Raw genomic sequence first — 17,841 nt, 5'->3', positions numbered from 1 at the left:
CCAAATTCTAGCATAAATGATAACCAGAAGGACATTTTAGAAAAAGTAAAGTAGTGGTGAGTCCAAATTTAGAATCATCCTAGGTCCAAAGGCAAGGCAGCCGTATTTCTCACAGGCTTCTTATTTTGACTAAGAGAAGATTTGTACCTTGAGTTTTTCCTTCATACTTGTAATGCCTTGCACGAGCTGGGCCAGGATTTATTTAGCATTGTTTTAAAATTTTCTCCATTTGACTTAGAGCATTTTGGTTTTTAATTTCCTTTTCCATGGTGCTGATCTCCCTCCTAGTGGCAAAAATGTAATTAGTGAACTTTCTATCGTCCAGATCATCAGTAAAATATATATTGCCACCCATAGGGCAACACTATCTGCAAGGCATCCCAGGATGCAGTTTTATCAGTTTGTCACTTCAGTGCAGTGAACATTTTATTGATTGCCTACCATGGGCAAAACACCAGGAATCAAAGACAGAATAAAATACCAGCCCTCAAGAGGGATGTTCTACTATGGGGGATGACAATAGCCAGCATTTATATAGCACTTTAAGCTTTGCAAGGCACTTCATAAATATTATCTCATTTTATTCTCACAGCAATCCTGGTGAAGAAACTGAGGCAGACACAGGTTAAATAACTTGCTTAGGGTCATACAGTTAAAAAGTGTCTGAATCAGGATTTGAACTCAGGTCTTCTTGATTCCAGGTCCAGGCTTAATCCCCTGTACCATCTAAGTGCTATCCATAAATCACTGTGATACAAATCAGAATATGGCAAGTGTAAAGGAAATAGCCAAACAGAGCATTATGGAATATCTAAGAAAGGAAAGATAATTTCCATCTGGGCAGGGATAAGGAAAAGTTTCTTGAAGGATGATGGATCTTGCAGAAAGGGAAAAATGTCCTGTGGTATGTGGTGCTGGCAGCGATGAAGGTGATGTGACATGCATTTTTGATGTGGGGGACAGGGTGTGTGAATGTGCTGAGGGCAAGAGAGGGCAGGACAAGATCAGAGGAATAAATAATCCTCTTTGGCTGGAACATAGAGTGCACAAAGGACAGCAAGTTAAAGCTAATTTTGGGTTAGAGCCCTAGTTCTGGAAGTCTTTGAAACAGTACTGGCTGTAGAGTCAGAGGACTGGGATCAAATCCTGCCTCCCTCAGCGTACTCGGAGATCTGGTGACACTGGCCTTTGTGCTGTTCCTCCCATGTGGCTCTCCCTGTCGTACCTCTGGCATTTTCACAGGCTGGCTTCCATGCCTGGAATGCTCTCCATCTTCCTCTTTGACTCCTAGCTTCCATCAGGCTTTTCCCATCAGCCCTCTAATCTTAGTGTCTTCCCTGAGACAACCCCTAGTTCATTCTGTATATATTTTGTTAGTACGTAGTCTCTTGCATGCTATTTCCCGTTTTAGATTGTAAGCTTCTTGAGGGCCAGGACTGTTTCTTGTCCTTCTTAGTAATCCTGGTGCTTAGCACAGTGCCTGGTACATAGTAGGCCCTTACTGAATGCTTGTTAACTGCCCAAGGTCACAGCCTTGGACAAGTCATTTATCCTTGCTGTGTCTTGGTCTCCTCTTCTGTAAAACGAGGAGGTTTAACTAAATGACCTGAGATCCCATCCAGCTGTCCACCTCTGACCCTTTGACCATCCCTTCATCTATAAGAAGTGGTATTACTGTTAGGCAGTCTTTAAAGCATTGTAAACAAAATCGACATTTTATATCATCAAGGAAGAACTCATGTTGCTACTGAGGGAGAAGAATGATCCTCACATCTTTTTTTAACAAGGACAGTATCTTTTAGAAATCTAGCTCACCTTGTGATCCTGCTTCCAGGCTTGTTATATGCCGTGGGGGGTTATGATGGAGCATCCCGTCAGTGTCTCAGCACCGTGGAATGTTATAACTCAGCCACAAACGAGTGGAGCTATATCTCGGAAATGAGCACTCGCAGGAGTGGAGCAGGTAAACGCAGCCTCAAGTGAGCACCTGAACTCCAAGGGCAGCTTAATGCCTACAGATGGATGAGATGATTCATTGGCATCCCTTCTACTGTCTAGAAAAAATTTCAGAATCCCAGTGCTAATGATGCCACCTTACTTTATATGGGTTTGCTATGGTTCTTCTCATTCAGTTTGGTGCCCTAATTTCAGAGCCCTAGCAATGCCTATTGAGGTCCTTTTGGGATCACCATTTCCCTCGTATCCTACCAGATTCCATTGTGCTTCCATAAAAATTTATCTTCCCTGCCTGTGCTATTGTCAGAGCCTGTGAATGTGAACATGTATTTTGAGCCAGCTCTGAGGTATGGGATGTTGTATGGCAGCCCAGCAGTGGCTGGGCTACAATTCACTTCTTTTTGTGTTTTCTAGGGGTTGGAGTGTTAAACAATTTACTCTATGCTGTGGGAGGTCATGATGGACCATTAGTAAGAAAAAGCGTGGAAGTGTATGATCCCACCACTAATACATGGAGACAAGTGGCAGATATGAACATGTGCAGAAGAAACGCAGGTACTTAATTCCATCTAAGAGCTGAGAAGTCTTTATTGCAGTTGTCTTTAAGGCTTTTTACTAATAAGGCTCATAATTAATTATGTAAAAATCCAACAAGCTCATAATGTGCTCTAGGAATGATTTTCAGCTGCTAAAAGTAGCAAGACTTCCCAAATGATCTGACACTTGTAAACACTTATGAGAATAGAGCAGAGTCCATAAATTAACATAATTTGGAATCTAGAAACAAAGTAGGAGAGGAAACAAGGTAAAGAAAATTAATTTTGAGAATGAACTGTGTCATGCCCTTATATTTGTCTTCTGTTTCCTTCCTTCAGGCAGCTAGGTGGCACAGTGGGTAGAGCACTGGTCCTGGAATCAGGAAGATTCATCTTCCTGAGTTCAAATTTGGCCTCAAGCACTTAGTATCTGTGTGACTTTGGGCAAGTCACTTAACCCTGTTTGCCTCAGTTTCTTTATCTATAAAATGAGCTGGAGAAGGAAATGGCAAACCACTCCAGCCAGTATCTTTGCCAAGAATGGGGTCATGAAGAGTTAGACATGACTGAAAGTGACTGAACAACAAAAAACTTGCTATGTATATGTTTTCAAAATCTAAGTTGGTGATGAGTTCCCCTATGCATCCATATCAGACTTTAGATAATTCTCATAATTTTTTTTCTTCTCATTGGAATTGTTTCCCTTTGGATCTTTAGAATTCTGTTCTTGAGTTTCACCATCCCTCTGGGGCTGACTTCCCTTGTAAGAATTTTAGTTCATAGGGTACTACCTAACCTTCCTTTGTTCCTGCTCTGGCAGATTTCTGAATAATTGAAATCCCTTAACATTGCTGTTCAGTGCCACTGTGTCAGACTTGTGATCTGCTCCTGGTACTCTCACTGATTTTCTGTTTCTGCCCAGGTGGCCAATTGTATACTCTAACAATGAAATTATTTATTTTTCTCTCTAATGCTCTTCACCCAAATGCTTTCCATCATTCTCTCCAGGTCTGATTCCCAGATCTCCATACACAAGTCTACCTTTCTAATATACTATGCTACCCCCCTATGCCCATCCTATTACTTTTGAGCAAGGATGGACTCATCCAGAGCCATATTCTAATCTAGACTCCATCCCACTAAGTCTCAATGATATCTTTGAGGTCAAATGAGCCTCCTTATATTAGGCCTTCTGGTCCTCCAGTTTTTTTCCCTAAACACTGATCATTTGTGTGCAGACTTTTGAATCCCTAGGTTGCTAGTGGCTCCGTTCTTGGATTTTGTTCCTTGTGATCTCCTGTTCTTCCTTCGTTATAGCTACTTTTTTCTCTTATCTAGTTTGTTAAATGTATATAAACCGTTTTCTCCTTTCCTTGTCTTTTATATTTTCAGGATTTTTTAAAATTAGATTTGTAAGACATTAGGAAAATACATTCTTGCCAGCCTGGAAATCCTTCACCCCTGGTCAGGCACTATTGCTATCTTTTAAGTTGTGGTTCAGAAATCCACTTCTCGTTCTGACCCGCCATCTTCTTAACCAGTGGTTCATCAAATATGCAAATACCACAAAGCTAGGACAGCTAAGCAAGATTCAGAAAGATCTTTCCCGGCTGGAGCATTGGGCTTAAATCCAACAAGATGAAAATGAATAAGGATACATATAAAGACTTATTCTTAAGTCCCAAAAAGCAACTTCACAAATACAAGGTGAGGGAAGGTTGGTTATTACTAAAGCTTTGTGTCTGAAAAATTTTTTGGGAATTTAAATGGACTACAGGCTCATTCTGAATTAATAATGTGATATGACAGTCTAAAAAGCTAAAGTGATCTTGTGTATATTTTTATATTTATAAATATAAAAAATTTAAATTCTTTTTGTATTTTTCTATGTATATATAAACATTTTTTTTCTTATATTCTAAAATCTTCTAGCAAGAAGCATGGTGACAGAGACTATGCACATAACCAGCAGAAAGTTATGGGGAAATAACAGAGTGCCCTTAGATTTCTTCAGTTCATCACATTTTTAGTAACTTGAATGAACACCTGGGTGGCCTGCTTTTTTTTTTTTTTAAGCAATCAATCAGCAAGCATTTTAATTATTTAAGTACCTGCTTACTGTGTTCCAGGCTCTAAACACAGGGGATACAAATACAGGTGAGAAAGAAAACAATCTCTGCCCTCAAGGGGCTTACATTCTTTTTTTTTTAAATTAATTTCCGTTTTTAATTAATTTCTTTTTAGTTTTCAACATTCACTTCTACAAGCTTTTGAGTTTTAAATTTTCTCACCTTCCTTTTCCACCTCCCTCCCCAAGACAGTGTGCAATCTGATATAGGTTCTACATATACATTCCTATTAAACATATTTTCACATTAGTCATGTTGTAAAAGAAGAATTAGAACCAGTAGGAGGAACCTCAAAAAAGAAGAAACAAAACAGAAGAAAAAAAAGAGCAAGTAGTATGCTTTGATCTGCATTCAAACTCCATAGTTCTTTCTCTGGATGTGGATAGCATTTTCCATCACAAGACTTTTGGAGATGTCTTAAATCCTTGCATTGCTGAGAAGAGCTAAGTCTATCAAAGTTAGTCATCACACAATGTGACTGTTACCGTGTACAACTTTCACCTAGTTCTGCTCACCTCACTTAGCATCAGTCCATGCAAGTCTTTCCAGGTTTTTCTGAAGTCTGCTTGCTCATCATTTCTTATAGCATAATAGTATTCCATTACATTCATATGCTATAACTTGTTTAGCCATTCCCCAATTGATGGGCATCCCCTCAATTTCCAATTCTTTGTCATCACAGAAAGAGCTGCTATAATATTTTTGTACATGTGGGTCCTCTTCCTGTTTTTGTGATCTCTTTGGGATATAGCCCTAGTAGTGCTATTGCTGAGTTAAAGGGAATGCACATTTTTATAGCCCTTTGGCATAGTTCCAAAATTCTCTCCAAAATGGTTGGCTCAGTTCACAACTCATGGGTGGCCTACTTCTTAAAATTACAGATGACACAAGGCTTGAAGATACCACAGTCATGTTGGGTAATAGAGCCTGAGCTTAGAAAGATCTTGAGAGATTAGAACAATGACTAAATTGAAATTTTAAAAAATATGTAATAGTTATAAAAGTTCTCAATTTGGGTTGAGAAAAATCAGTTTTTCAAATACAAGATGAGGACGGCTTAGCTAGACAACAGTTCTTGTGAAAAAGACCTAAATGAACTGTAGCCATCAGCAGAGGGACATGGTAGCCAAAACACTGAACATTTTTTGAGGCTTCATTAAAAGAGTCATCATGTCCTAAACAAAAGATGTGATGATTCCTCTACTATCTCTCCTGGTCAGTCAATCAGTAAGCATTTATTAAGTGCCTACTATGTGTGTATAGAGATACAAAGAATAGAAAAATCCCTACTCACAAAGATCTTGCATTTTAACAGGAAAATAAGAATATATTTCAGTATGCAACTTGAACTGATTATATCCAAGATAGAGCTCATTTCCCTCTAAACCTTGCCCCACTCCTACCTTCTCTGTCACTGTGTAGGATCACACCATCCTTCTAGTTGCTCAGGCTCATAACCTAGGAGTCATTCTAGACTCTTCACTATCTCTCACCACCCACGGCCCCAGTCTGAGCTGTTGCCAAGACCTAGCTTTTTCATCTTTGTGACATCTCTTGAATCACTTTCCTTCTGCTGACACTGCCACCACCTTGCTACAGACCCTAATCACCTCATACCTGGATTATTTCAATAACCTGTTAGTAGGTCTGCCTGCCTCAAGTCTCTTTCCACTTCAGTCCATCCTGCGTTCAGCCACCAAAGTGACTTTCCTAACGTGCAGGTCTGATCGTGTCAAAAAACCACATGCGCATCCCTGTCCCCCCCCCCCCGGTCAATAAACTCCAGTGACTCCCTGATGCTTCCAGGACCCTATACAAAATGTTTGGCATTCAAAGCCCTTTATAATTTAGCCCCCTCCTACCTTTACAGTCTACTTACACCTTACTTCTTAATGCTTAATCCTCAATCCAGTGACACTGGCCTCCTGGCTGTTCCAGAACAAGATTCTCCATCTCTTAGTTCTGGGCATGCTCTCTGGCTGTCCCCCAAGCCTAGAATGCTCTCCCTCCTTCACTTCAGCTACTGACCTCCCTCACTTCCTTGTAAGTCCCAACTAAATCTCTTAGTCTACAGGAAGCATTCCTCAACCCCTCTTAATTCCAGTTAACTCTCTGTTAATTATTTCCTATTTATCCTGTATATACCTTACTCTGTATATATTTGCTTGCATTTTGTCTCCTCCATTAGATTGTGAGCTCCTTGAGGGCAGGGAATATCTTTTAATTCTTTTTTATCCCAGGTTCTTAGCACAGTTCCTGGCATATGGTGCATGCTTAAAAATGTTTATTGAATGAATGAATATACACATACACATACACACATACGTACATATATAGAGTAATATGTATATGCACGCAGTACACATGTGTGTATGTATATGTACGCATATTTGTATGTATGAACGGAAAAATATAAAGAAAATAAGTATATGGTTTTGGGTACCACATTTTGAGAAAGATGTAGAGATAGAGAATGTCTAAAAGAGACTGACCAGCGTAGTGAAAGCACTAGAAAATATGACATATGAGATTGATTGAAGGACCTTGAAGCCAAGAAGACATAAGACCTAGAGAAAATATGATAGCAACTGCTATCAAATATTTGTCGTGTGGAAGCAGTAATTGACTTTTTTCTCCTTGATCTCAAAGTAGCAAAGTGAAAAGCTACAAAGAGCCAGATTTTGGCTTGATGTCAGAAGCAAATTCCTAATCATTATATCTCTCCCAAAGTGGAATGGGCCACCATAGTAGAGGATGGGTTTCCCCATTTACATTAGGTCTTCAAGCTGAGGCTGGAATTCCTATTTATGTATGGAGTGGCCTCAGTGGCCTCAGAGGTACCTTCCGGCTCCCAGGATATGGCCTGAATGAAGGCTGTTGTTAGAAAGCTTTACCCTACATTTGGATAGCCCCGGTGGAGAATGTGGGGAGTTAAAACAGGAACAGATTCCAGCTTTGAATTTGTATGGCAATAAATGGGCAGTTTGTTTATGTGAAGCATCAGGGCATATATCAGTCTTTCCCCGCCCCCCTTTTCTGTGACATTAGTACATGAAATCACTCTGTAGATAAAAGGATTTTCATGAGTCACTCTTGTCGGGAGGATTTACTGTGGATTACTCATTTGTTTTCATTTGATAGCCTGGTGGAGGGGAGCACCCACACCCATGACATCATAGATCCTTGAAATGTTGAAGCATTAACAGCCCCAGGAGACAAGCTATTTTCTTCTCAGAAAAACTATTTTCCATTATTCTGATGCCTATATTTACCGTTCTTCCATAGTCTGAAATGAACAGCTAGTATAATCCCAATGACTTCCATTAGATTGTAAACTTCTTGAGGGCAGGAACTTTTTTTTTTAATTTTTAATTTATGGAATAGAACAAACATTTCTATAACAGTATAATTTTTTTAAAAAAAGATGATTGCACCTGAAACTGCAAATCTGTTATGTACAACTTGCTATTCCTTTTAAATATATAATAGTTATCATGTAAAGTTCTTTTCTTTTTTTTCTTCCCTCTCCCCCTCCACCCTAGAGATAGCTACCATTAGACACAAATAAGCATATATATGTAAAATTATTCTATACATGCTTCTATTTATTAGTTCTTTCTCTGCATGCAGATAGTCTTCATATGTTCTTTGTAGTTAATTTGGGTATTCATAATAGTCAAAATGACTTATTCACTCAAAATTGTTCTTAAAACAATATTAATGTTACTGTATACAATACAATGTTCTCTTGGTTCTGCTTAATTTCTCTCTTCATTATTTCATGCAAGTCTTTCCATGTTTTTCTAAGATCATCGAGCTCATCATTTCTTGTAGCACAGTAGTATTCCATCACAATCATTTTCTTTTGCCTCTTTTTGTATTCCCAGCACTTAGCACAGTATGTGGTACATTATAGAAACTTATATTGATTGGTTGATTGTGATGGGGAATGGGAAAGTATATAATCTCAAGATGAGAGAACTTAGTGGGACACAGTTGGTTTCACAGGGGAAGGCATTAACTGGATTTTTGTTTTAAAATAATTTTTATCACTGTCTTTGTTTTTATTTCACCTCTGTTCCTCATTGATTCCTTTCCCCTCAGTCTTCTAAAGAACTATCCTTTATATCAAAGAAGAAAAAAAAAAGTGAAAAAAAATCAGTTAAACAATTTCTTTGAAACTTGTGCCCATTTTCTCTCTGGCTTTAAGGGAGTAACTACACAGTGAAATCACATTGGATTTACATAGGCAGGGGAAATGTCTCCTTCTCTCTTTCTTGCATATGAATGAATATTTTCCCATAAGGAAATTTTAAACATCTAAGAAATCACCCTGTGATGCAGAACTGTTGTAAGAGAGAAACCTGAAGCTATGGACAAGCCAATAGCTTTCTGGGTTTTGCTTCTTGTTCCCTCTTTATCTCTGTTACAGTTCATTTGAGCATTTTGTAAACAGGTTTAAGGTTGTTGTTTTGCAAATACCCAGACATTAATTTCCTCATGAACTGAGTTTGAAGAGAATGAGGATGATTCGTAGCCAGGAGGGCACGTCTATACTTCAGATGCTCTAAAGAGATGCTTTCAATCTCACAGGCAAAGATCAAGGTTCACTATTGATTCTTGGTCCTCTTTTTGAAATCTGTAATGACTTAGTAAATTAATCTGCAAGAACCTGGGAATCAATTAGATCTGAATCTTTCTTAACTCACTGCTAAATTCTATGTTGCCCACTAGTGCCAGCTGTTGGAGCACTGACCTTTTTTCAGGATATTAAAGTTGCATATTCCAAGAATGGCCTCAATGGGCAATTTTTACAGCCAGTGTCTCTGATAAAGGCCTCATTTCTAAAATATATAGAGAACAGGAAGTTTTCAAAGGAAAAAATTGAAGCTATCTATAGTCATGAAAAAATGTTCCAAATCACTATTGATTAGAAAAATGCAAATCAAAACGACTGAGGTACCACATCACACCTATCAGATTGGCTAACATGACAAAACAGGAAAATGATAGATGTTGGAGAAGATGTGGGAAAATTGGAACACTAATGCATTGGTGGTGGAGTTGTGAACTGATCGAAACAATCTGAAGAACAATTTGGAACTGTGCCCAAAGGGCTATAAAATTGTGTATACCTTCTTTCACCCAGCAATACCACTACTAGGTCTGTATCCCAAAGAGATCATAAAAAACAGGAAGAGGACCAACATGTACAAAAATATTTATAGCAGCTCTTTCTGTGGTGGCCAAAAGTTGGAAATTGAGGGGATGCCCATCAATTAGGGAATGGCTGAACAAGTTGTTCTATAAGAATGTAATGGAGTACTATCGTGCTATAAGAAATGATGAGCAAGCAGAAAAACCTGGAAAGACTTGAATGAACTGATGCTGAGTGAAGTGATTAGAACCAGAAGAACATTGTACACAGTAGTAGCCACGTTGTATGATGACTAACTTGGATAGACTTAGCTCTTCTCAGCAGTGTAAGGATCTAAGACATCTCCAAAAGTCTCATGAGGGAAAATGGTATCCACATCCAGAGAAAGAACTGTGGAATCTGGAAACATACTATTTGCTGTCTTTTTCTTTTGTGGTTTTGTTTTGTTTCTTCATTATTATGGTTCCTCCCATTAGTTCTACTTCTTTACATCATGACTAATGTGAAAATGTGCTTAATATGAATGTATAAGTAGGGCCTTTATCAGATTGTATGCCATCTTTGGGGAGGGGGAGAAAATTGAAAACTCAAAATCTTATGGAAGTGAATGTTGAAGTGAAAGTTTAAAATTAATTAATTAATTATATATATTTTTAAAAATGGTCTCAGTCCAATGTAGTCCTTACTAATTTTAACCAATTAGATAAGTGCTTTTTTGTAACAGAAGAAACATTTTGAAAATGGGACAGATGAATACAAAGAAACAGATAAAAGTGATAATGAAATGGAAAAATCAGAATGTGAGAATCTTGTTGAACTTCTTGGGCAGGAGATATTTAGTCATAGGAAATATGAAAATGTGAAAGAACTTGGGCCCTGTCCACCTGTGAGGTCTACCCCAAAATTAAAAAGAGATGGCAAAAACATTTTGGCATTATAATCCCTGTTATGTTGGCCTGTTTATTTTATTACTCCTTATTGTCTTTGGGCATGGACCTGTCCCTAAAAATAGCATACAACATATATGTGATTTAAATACTATTGGCCTCAGTCACAAGGAAGCCAGCTCTGTATGTAGGATAAAGAGAGAAATTGATGACCATGGTAGAGACAAAGCCATGCAGAACAGAATCTTTTTAACTATATCATATGTAGTTGTGTTCCAAAGAAGCCTTATTAATAGCTATAATAGAACAGAAATTGTTTGGTAGCTAAACTCTAACTTTAGGACAGGAATGGTTTCTTGGACTAATTATACTTATATGGGAAACTCTTTGGCGCCATCACAGGGAGTTGTTTCTTTATCTAAGAACAAATGGGTTTTAAATAATATCATTATTGGAATGCATAGCCAGGTAGTTCATAAACTACATCATGCTAAGGCCATTGGGTAGCATGGATGTTGAATTTGTCAGCATATTTATATACAGACTCCTGACCCTTGATTTGCTGTTCCTCTTGATGCAAGCAAGATCACCCAACAGATGCAAGACAATAATCTTTCTTTTATTGAACCATTTGCTCCTTTTGTTTTCTCTCAATGTGATACAAATAGCAGTTCTTAGGACCCATAAAGTCCTTCAGTTTTGTATTCTCAGAATAGCTAAGTCATTCACAGTTGATCATTGTACAATGCTGCTGTTACTGTGTACAGTATTCTCCTGGTTCTGCTCATTTTACTTTGCATCAGTTCATGTAAGTCTTTCTAGGTTTTTCTGAAAGTGTCCTGCTCATCATTTCTTACAGCACAATAGTATTCTATCACAATTATATAGCACAACTTGTTCAGTCTTTCACCAATTGATGGAGGATTGAGCCATCTCCTCAATTTCCAGTTCTTTGCCACCACTAAAAGAGCTGCTGTAAATATTTTTGTATATATAAGTCCTTTTCCTTTTTCTTTTTTATTTCTTTGGGATACAGACTTGGTAGTGGTATTGCTGGGTCAAAGGATATGCACAATTTTGTAGCCCTTTGATCATAGTTCCAAATTGCTCTCCATAATGGTTGGATCATTTCACAACTCTACCAATAGTGCAGTAGTGTCCCAATTTTTCCACATCCTCTCCAACATTTATCATTTTCCTTTTCTGTCATATTAGCCAGTCTAATATGTGTGGGATAGTACTTCTAAGTTGTTTTAATTTGCATTTCTCTAATCAATAGTGATTTAAAGCATTTTTTCATATGACTATAGATAGCTTTTATTGCTTCATCTGAACACTGCCTATTAATACTCTTTGACCATTTATCAATTGGGGCATAACTTGTATTCTTATAAATTTGACTCAGTTCTCTATATATTTGAGAAATGAGGCCTATATCAAAGAAGCCTGCTGTAAACATTTTTGCAAGTTATGATTACTGTGTATTTCCCTCCGTCCTATTTCTCTCCCCACTCCCATTTATCCTGCTCTCTCTTTTCACCCTGTCCATCGTCAGAAGTGTTTTGCTTCTATTTCCTCCCCCAAAATACTCTCTCTTCTGTCAGTCCTGCCCACTTCTCTTCCCCATCCCCTCCTACTTCCTTGCAGGATAAGATAGACCCAATTGAGTGTGTACGTTATTTCCTTTTTGAGTCAATTTCAGTGAGAGTAAGATTCAAGTGCTTCCCCTCCTCTGTAAAAACTCTTTCATGCCTCTTTTATTGAGATTCTTTTCCAATTATTCGTGTTCCTTTATTTTTGTAAATGATTTTGTAATTGTATTCATATAGTTTTGGCGTATATCTTGGTAAGTGAACTTGCAGATATTTTATACATTCTATGGCAGAGTGTTCAGGAAGGACTAACACCTCTGATGTAAGGGCTTGCTAAGCCCTTTTTCAGGGCTGTTCATCCACCTTAGGTGTTCACTTGTCACCCAGCTCTCACCTGTAGCTCCAAGAAGCTGTAGCATGTTCAGTAGCCACACAAACAATAAAACAATCTCAACAAACAAGCTAAACCAGGTTGGGGGTAACTGATACCTGTTGGTGAGTCAGAAGGATGTCTACCCCAAGCATGTGAAGACTTCCTTCCACAGAGTGGGCATATGAGAATAATTTATTCCAGTGGTCATGAAGGCAGCTGAAGCAGACTCTGTGGAGTGCTCAGAGCTTGGTCAGACATTGAAGACTCCAAGAACATCCACTGCATCCCAGATGATCTCCAGTCATCCTGACTTTTGTCCTGCCACAGAACTTCTATGACTCTGGAAGGGATGGTGAGGCTGATAACTTTGTGCAACTCTGTCTCACTTAAATCCAGTTCATGCACAAATCAAGACATCACCTGTGATGTCCTTAGTCCTCTTCGAAAGTGAAGGATGAACATAAGAAAAATCAAGCTGCCCTTAGATGTCATACCAAGAAGCTGACAACTCATATACTCTTTATTTTTTAGAAGAAGTAAGGTCTCCCACATATAAAAAGGACTCTGAGGTCATTCATTTTCTAAACTTGCTTTTCTCCAGGGAAACAAATTATCCCATCACCTCACCTAAATGTCTTAACTCTTTTTTTCACCCCCTCACATTTTTAAAGGTGTTTGTGCTGTTAATGGCCTATTGTATGTAGTTGGAGGTGATGATGGTTCCTGTAACTTGGCATCAGTGGAGTATTATAACCCAACAACTGATAAATGGACAGTGGTGTCATCTTGTATGAGCACAGGGAGAAGTTATGCAGGTAATGATTGTCCTCTTTCTTTCTAATCAGTTCTAAAAATATTCTGTTCTATTAAAAAGAAGAAGAAGATGATGATGATGATGATGATAACTAGCATTTATGTAGCACTTTAAGGTTTGAAAAGCACTTTAAATATATTATCTCATTTAATCCTCTCAGTTCCATGATGAAGAGTATATTTTTGCCCCCATTTTACAGATGAGGAAATTAAGGCTGAGTGAGGTCAAGTGACTTATTTGCCTTTGGCCCACACAGCCAGTAAGTGTATGAGGTAGGATTTAGACTCAGATCTTCCTGACTCCAAGTCCAATTTTCAGCCCACAGTACTGCTCAGTGGTTGGACTTTTTACATATTGAAATCTAAAGAAGCTTTCTTCAAATTGCATTTCATGTAATTTAAGTATAATGCTAACAACATGTGAACTGACCTATGAGTCAGAAAGACTTAGGGTCAAGTTCTACCTTTACCACATATTAGTTTTATGACCCTGGCCAAGGCATATAACTAACCATGACTTCAGACAACCTTCTGAGATTCTGTTTCAGGAAGATGCTGATCTGCATTGGAATTCTTCTGTACCAGTGAAATCACCCATCTAGACTAAAAACCAAACAAAATCTGAACATCCTGTCTTCTACTAATTCAGTTATCCTTGGTAATCAACATCCAAAATCTTTTGATGTTCTGACTCATGATATGCCAGAAAAACTGGCGATGTGCAATCAATATGAAATGTCATAGCAAGACTAAAACATTTTATTAAAATTTAGCATAAGTCAATCAAAAGCTTTATTCTACACATAAGATACAAGGCTAAGCAGAGGGAAGCATCATTTGGTTCACAGAGAAATGTGTGTCTATGGAGTGAATAGACTTCTGAATATGAGCCTTTTCTCATAGGTACCTACAGAATACAGGAAACTTATAGTCATGTTTGGGTCACAGCCAGTTAGTTGCTGACCTTGGGGGCAGTTTGTTTCAGAGGAAGGAGTAGAGACCTCCTAATCTGCCAGGGATCCAAGACAGAGTAGACAGTGTTTGACTTTTGGTTAGCCTTGTCTAAGACCTGAAGAAATGAAGACAAACCATAGGGGTTAGATGTGACTGGTCAGTTAACACTAAAATAATTCTATCTTTTGCTGACAGCTGTCTAACACTTTAAGGTTTTCAGAGTTCTTGACATATATATTAATAACCCCCAGGGTTGTTGTTGTTAGCTTCTCTTCCTTTTTTTCCTTTCCTTGTCTTTTCCCTTCTTTTCCTTTCCTCCTTCCTTCTTCCCTTTTTCCCTCTCCCCTTCCATCCTTTCCTTCCTTCCTTCCTCCCCTTGTTTCCTTGCTTTCCTTTCTCTCCTCCTCCCTCCTTCCTTGCTACCACAAAAGTGACGTAGGGATTTAGTCAACATGATATAGTAGAAAGAGTGCTGGTGAGTGAGAAAGGACCTGAAGAAGGACAGTGTTCCCTGCATGGGGCATAGCTAGAGAAAATGCCCAGAGTCTGGAGATGGAGTGTCTTGTGAACAACAAGAAGGCCAGTTTCACTGGACTGGAGAGTACATGGAGAACAATAAACCATAAGAAAACAGAATAATGGAAGAGGGACAGGTTGTGAAGGATTTCTAATGCCAGATAGGGGATCGTCTATTCTATCCTGGAGGTGATAGGAGCCACAACCTTTATCGAGTAGGAGAATGATGGTTCTCTGCTCTGGTTTTACAAGAATGAAATTGATGAATGTCTTAATTTTTTTTTGTTGCTTTTCTCATGCTTTTTTCTTTGATTATTTCTAAAGAAATTGGGATTGTTTGGGAATACTGCCCTTGTCTTCAGTTTTCTTTTCTCATTTCTTCCACTAGGTGTGACAGTTATTGATAAACCATTATGAACAGAAGAAGGATTTCTGCATACTTATCCTCTCAAAACAAGCTTCAACAAGTATTTTTGAAGTGACTTAGGGTCTAACACTTCTCTACTCATGGCTGCATTTTGAGTCTCAGTAGAAGTTCGTCTGCCATTAAAGGCATCAGATGCTGAAGATTATTCTAGGTCGAAGCGCCGTGTTGGAGTTTTCTGTATTGAGCAGCAGCTGACTGAATTTTTAACAAGACGTATGGACCACAGTATTTATTATCATAAAGTTTCTGGACAAAAATGGCTTTCCTAAGGACCAGTCAGTATCAAACACAGATGACTATGGATTGTTCTGTGAAGAAGGAAAAAGTGATGTGCATTCTGGTCAAAGTAAATTTTGTCTTTATTGTTTCCTTCCCAGGAAATTGGTATCTCCACAAACTGTGTATCTTTTAATGGGTATAGAAGCTTACATCAGTGATACCCACTGGCAGGGAGATCAGCTGTTTGCTTTTATAAAACATCTTTGATTCAATGAATATAATAAGTTGTGTGCATATATACATATGTGTGTAGATTGCTTTCCTTTGAAAATGTTTGAAACTTGATTATACTATTTATAATTGGCCCAGGACTTTGAATTCTGCCAGTATACTACATTATAAAACAGAGTTGTATTTTTTGATATTTAACAATGCTGAACGCTTATAAATGCCACTTCTGAGGAATGGAAATGGTGTGAAACACTTGAATAAGTGTAATGCCAAACATTTGGAAATAAAATATCAGTCATGCTTATTTATGCCTTATTTTGATTTAATCTTGGTTATGTTTTGCTGTAATTGGGTTTTTTTTTTATTTTCTCAAAAAGTGACTCTATGGCATGAACATAAATGCAGGTTGATGAATATAATGAATGTATGGAATTAAACTGAATTTGCATGGTTTAACAAGTAATTTCTCTGTGTGTACATTTAGCTATTAACAAAGAGAGAACATTCTGTGTGTGGCCATGTTTGTTGATCAAATTTTTTTCCTAAGAAGATTCTCAAACTCCCTTTAAAAATAACGAAAATTTGTCCTTTTGAGCTGTTATCTTTGAATAAAAGTTTGTATATTTTTTGTTTCACAGTGGCCTTGATTTATATTGTGAAAGCATCCCCCTTTTTAATAGTTTGTTAGTAAAAGTTCTCTTCAGTTTTCACACAATTTTCTGCTTTTGTGTAACTTTGCATTTTGAATTGTTGCTAAAGGAAACTTATAGGCGAGGCTATTAAGTTGGAAATTAGAAAGTCTAATTGATATGTTTCCCCAAAAGAGAACCAGGTCACTTAAACAGAAGGATTTTTTTTGTCTTTAATAGTATTTTATTTTTCCCCAATTATATGTGAAGAAAATTTTTAGCATTCATTTTTAGAAGATTTTGAGTTCCAAATTTTTCTCCCTCTCTCCCCTTCCCTCTTCTGAAAATGTTAGGCAGTTTAATATAGTTTATACATGTGCTATTATGTAAAAAATATTTCCGTATTAGTCACAGTTGTGAAAGAAGTAGATAAAAACAAAAACCACAAGAAAGAATAAGTGAAAAAGAAATATGCTTCGATTTGCATTCAGAGTCCATCGGTTTTTTATCTGGATATGGATAGCATTTTCCTTCATGAGTCATTTGTACTTGTCTTGGATCATTGTATTGCTGAGAAGAGCTGAGTCATTTATTGTTCATCATCACACAGTGTTGCTGATACCCTATGCAATATTTTCCTGGTTTAGCTCATTTCACTTTGCCTGAGTTTGTACTAGACTTTCCAGGATAGAAACATTTCTTAAAAGTTGATAAGGGATACACTTGAAAAGGGAGGGAATCGGTGGGGACAAATACTAGATCTAAGAGAGGGTCAAGGAACAATGGGAAATGAATGTAGAACTGGATGTTTACTTTTTCCCTTCTAACCAGCAAGCAGTGGAGAGAGGATCCTTTTAAGAGTGGCAAATTAAGGAAAGCCAACAATGGTGTGGATTGGGGAGGTGGGAGTGAGCAGGGAAAGAGCTAGAGTTTAAGTTATAGGGTTTGATTCATAAATAGTTGGATACTATTGTAGCATAAGAAATGATGAAAGGGATGATTTCAGAGAAATCTATGAAGACTTGCATGAACTGTTACAGAGTGAAATGTGAAAAACCAGGAGAACAATTTCTACAATAATAGCATATTAAATACAAACAACTTTGAAGACTTAAGGATTCTGATGAATGAAATAACCAACCGTGATTCAAGAGGAATCATGGATGATGAAGCATGCTGTGCATCTGCTGATGGAGAGGGCATAGACTCAAGATGAAGAATGGGATATACAGTTTGTTTTACTTGACTTCATATTGTTACAGCAGTTTTCGTCTTTTTCCAAAGGAGGGGAAATGGGAAGGAGAGAAAATAAATGCTTTTTAATAGAAGAAATAAAACTAAGGATTATATTAGGGGATAAAAAGCAGGGAATGGTGGTACGTACTTATAATACCTACTTGGGGAGGTTGATGCTGGTGAAT

At 37.8% G+C, this 17,841-nt stretch overlaps 1 protein-coding gene across 3 annotated transcripts in view; it reads left to right on the top strand.

Moving 5' to 3' along the window:
• Positions 1–16,426, top strand: part of KLHL2 (kelch like family member 2) — a 143,080-nt gene extending 126,654 nt beyond the window's left edge. For all 3 annotated transcript variants that reach the window (XM_020976335.2, XM_020976336.2, XM_078148719.1), the window contains 4 exons: positions 1,835–1,963; positions 2,371–2,511; positions 13,303–13,446; positions 15,303–16,426. In XM_020976335.2, coding sequence (XP_020831994.1) covers positions 1,835–1,963; positions 2,371–2,511; positions 13,303–13,446; positions 15,303–15,331 — 443 coding nt within the window. In that variant the 3' untranslated portion in view covers positions 15,332–16,426. The remainder of the gene's footprint in view (positions 1–1,834; positions 1,964–2,370; positions 2,512–13,302; positions 13,447–15,302) is intronic.
• The last annotated feature ends 1,415 nt before the right edge of the window (positions 16,427–17,841 follow it).

Source organism: Phascolarctos cinereus, unplaced genomic scaffold (assembly GCF_003287225.1).
Source record: "Phascolarctos cinereus isolate Bilbo 61053 unplaced genomic scaffold, phaCin_HiC Scaffold_9;HRSCAF=440, whole genome shotgun sequence".
Lineage (NCBI taxonomy): Eukaryota > Metazoa > Chordata > Mammalia > Diprotodontia > Phascolarctidae > Phascolarctos > Phascolarctos cinereus.
Note: the sequence above shows the minus strand (reverse complement) of the source record. Positions and strands in the feature narration are given on the sequence as shown.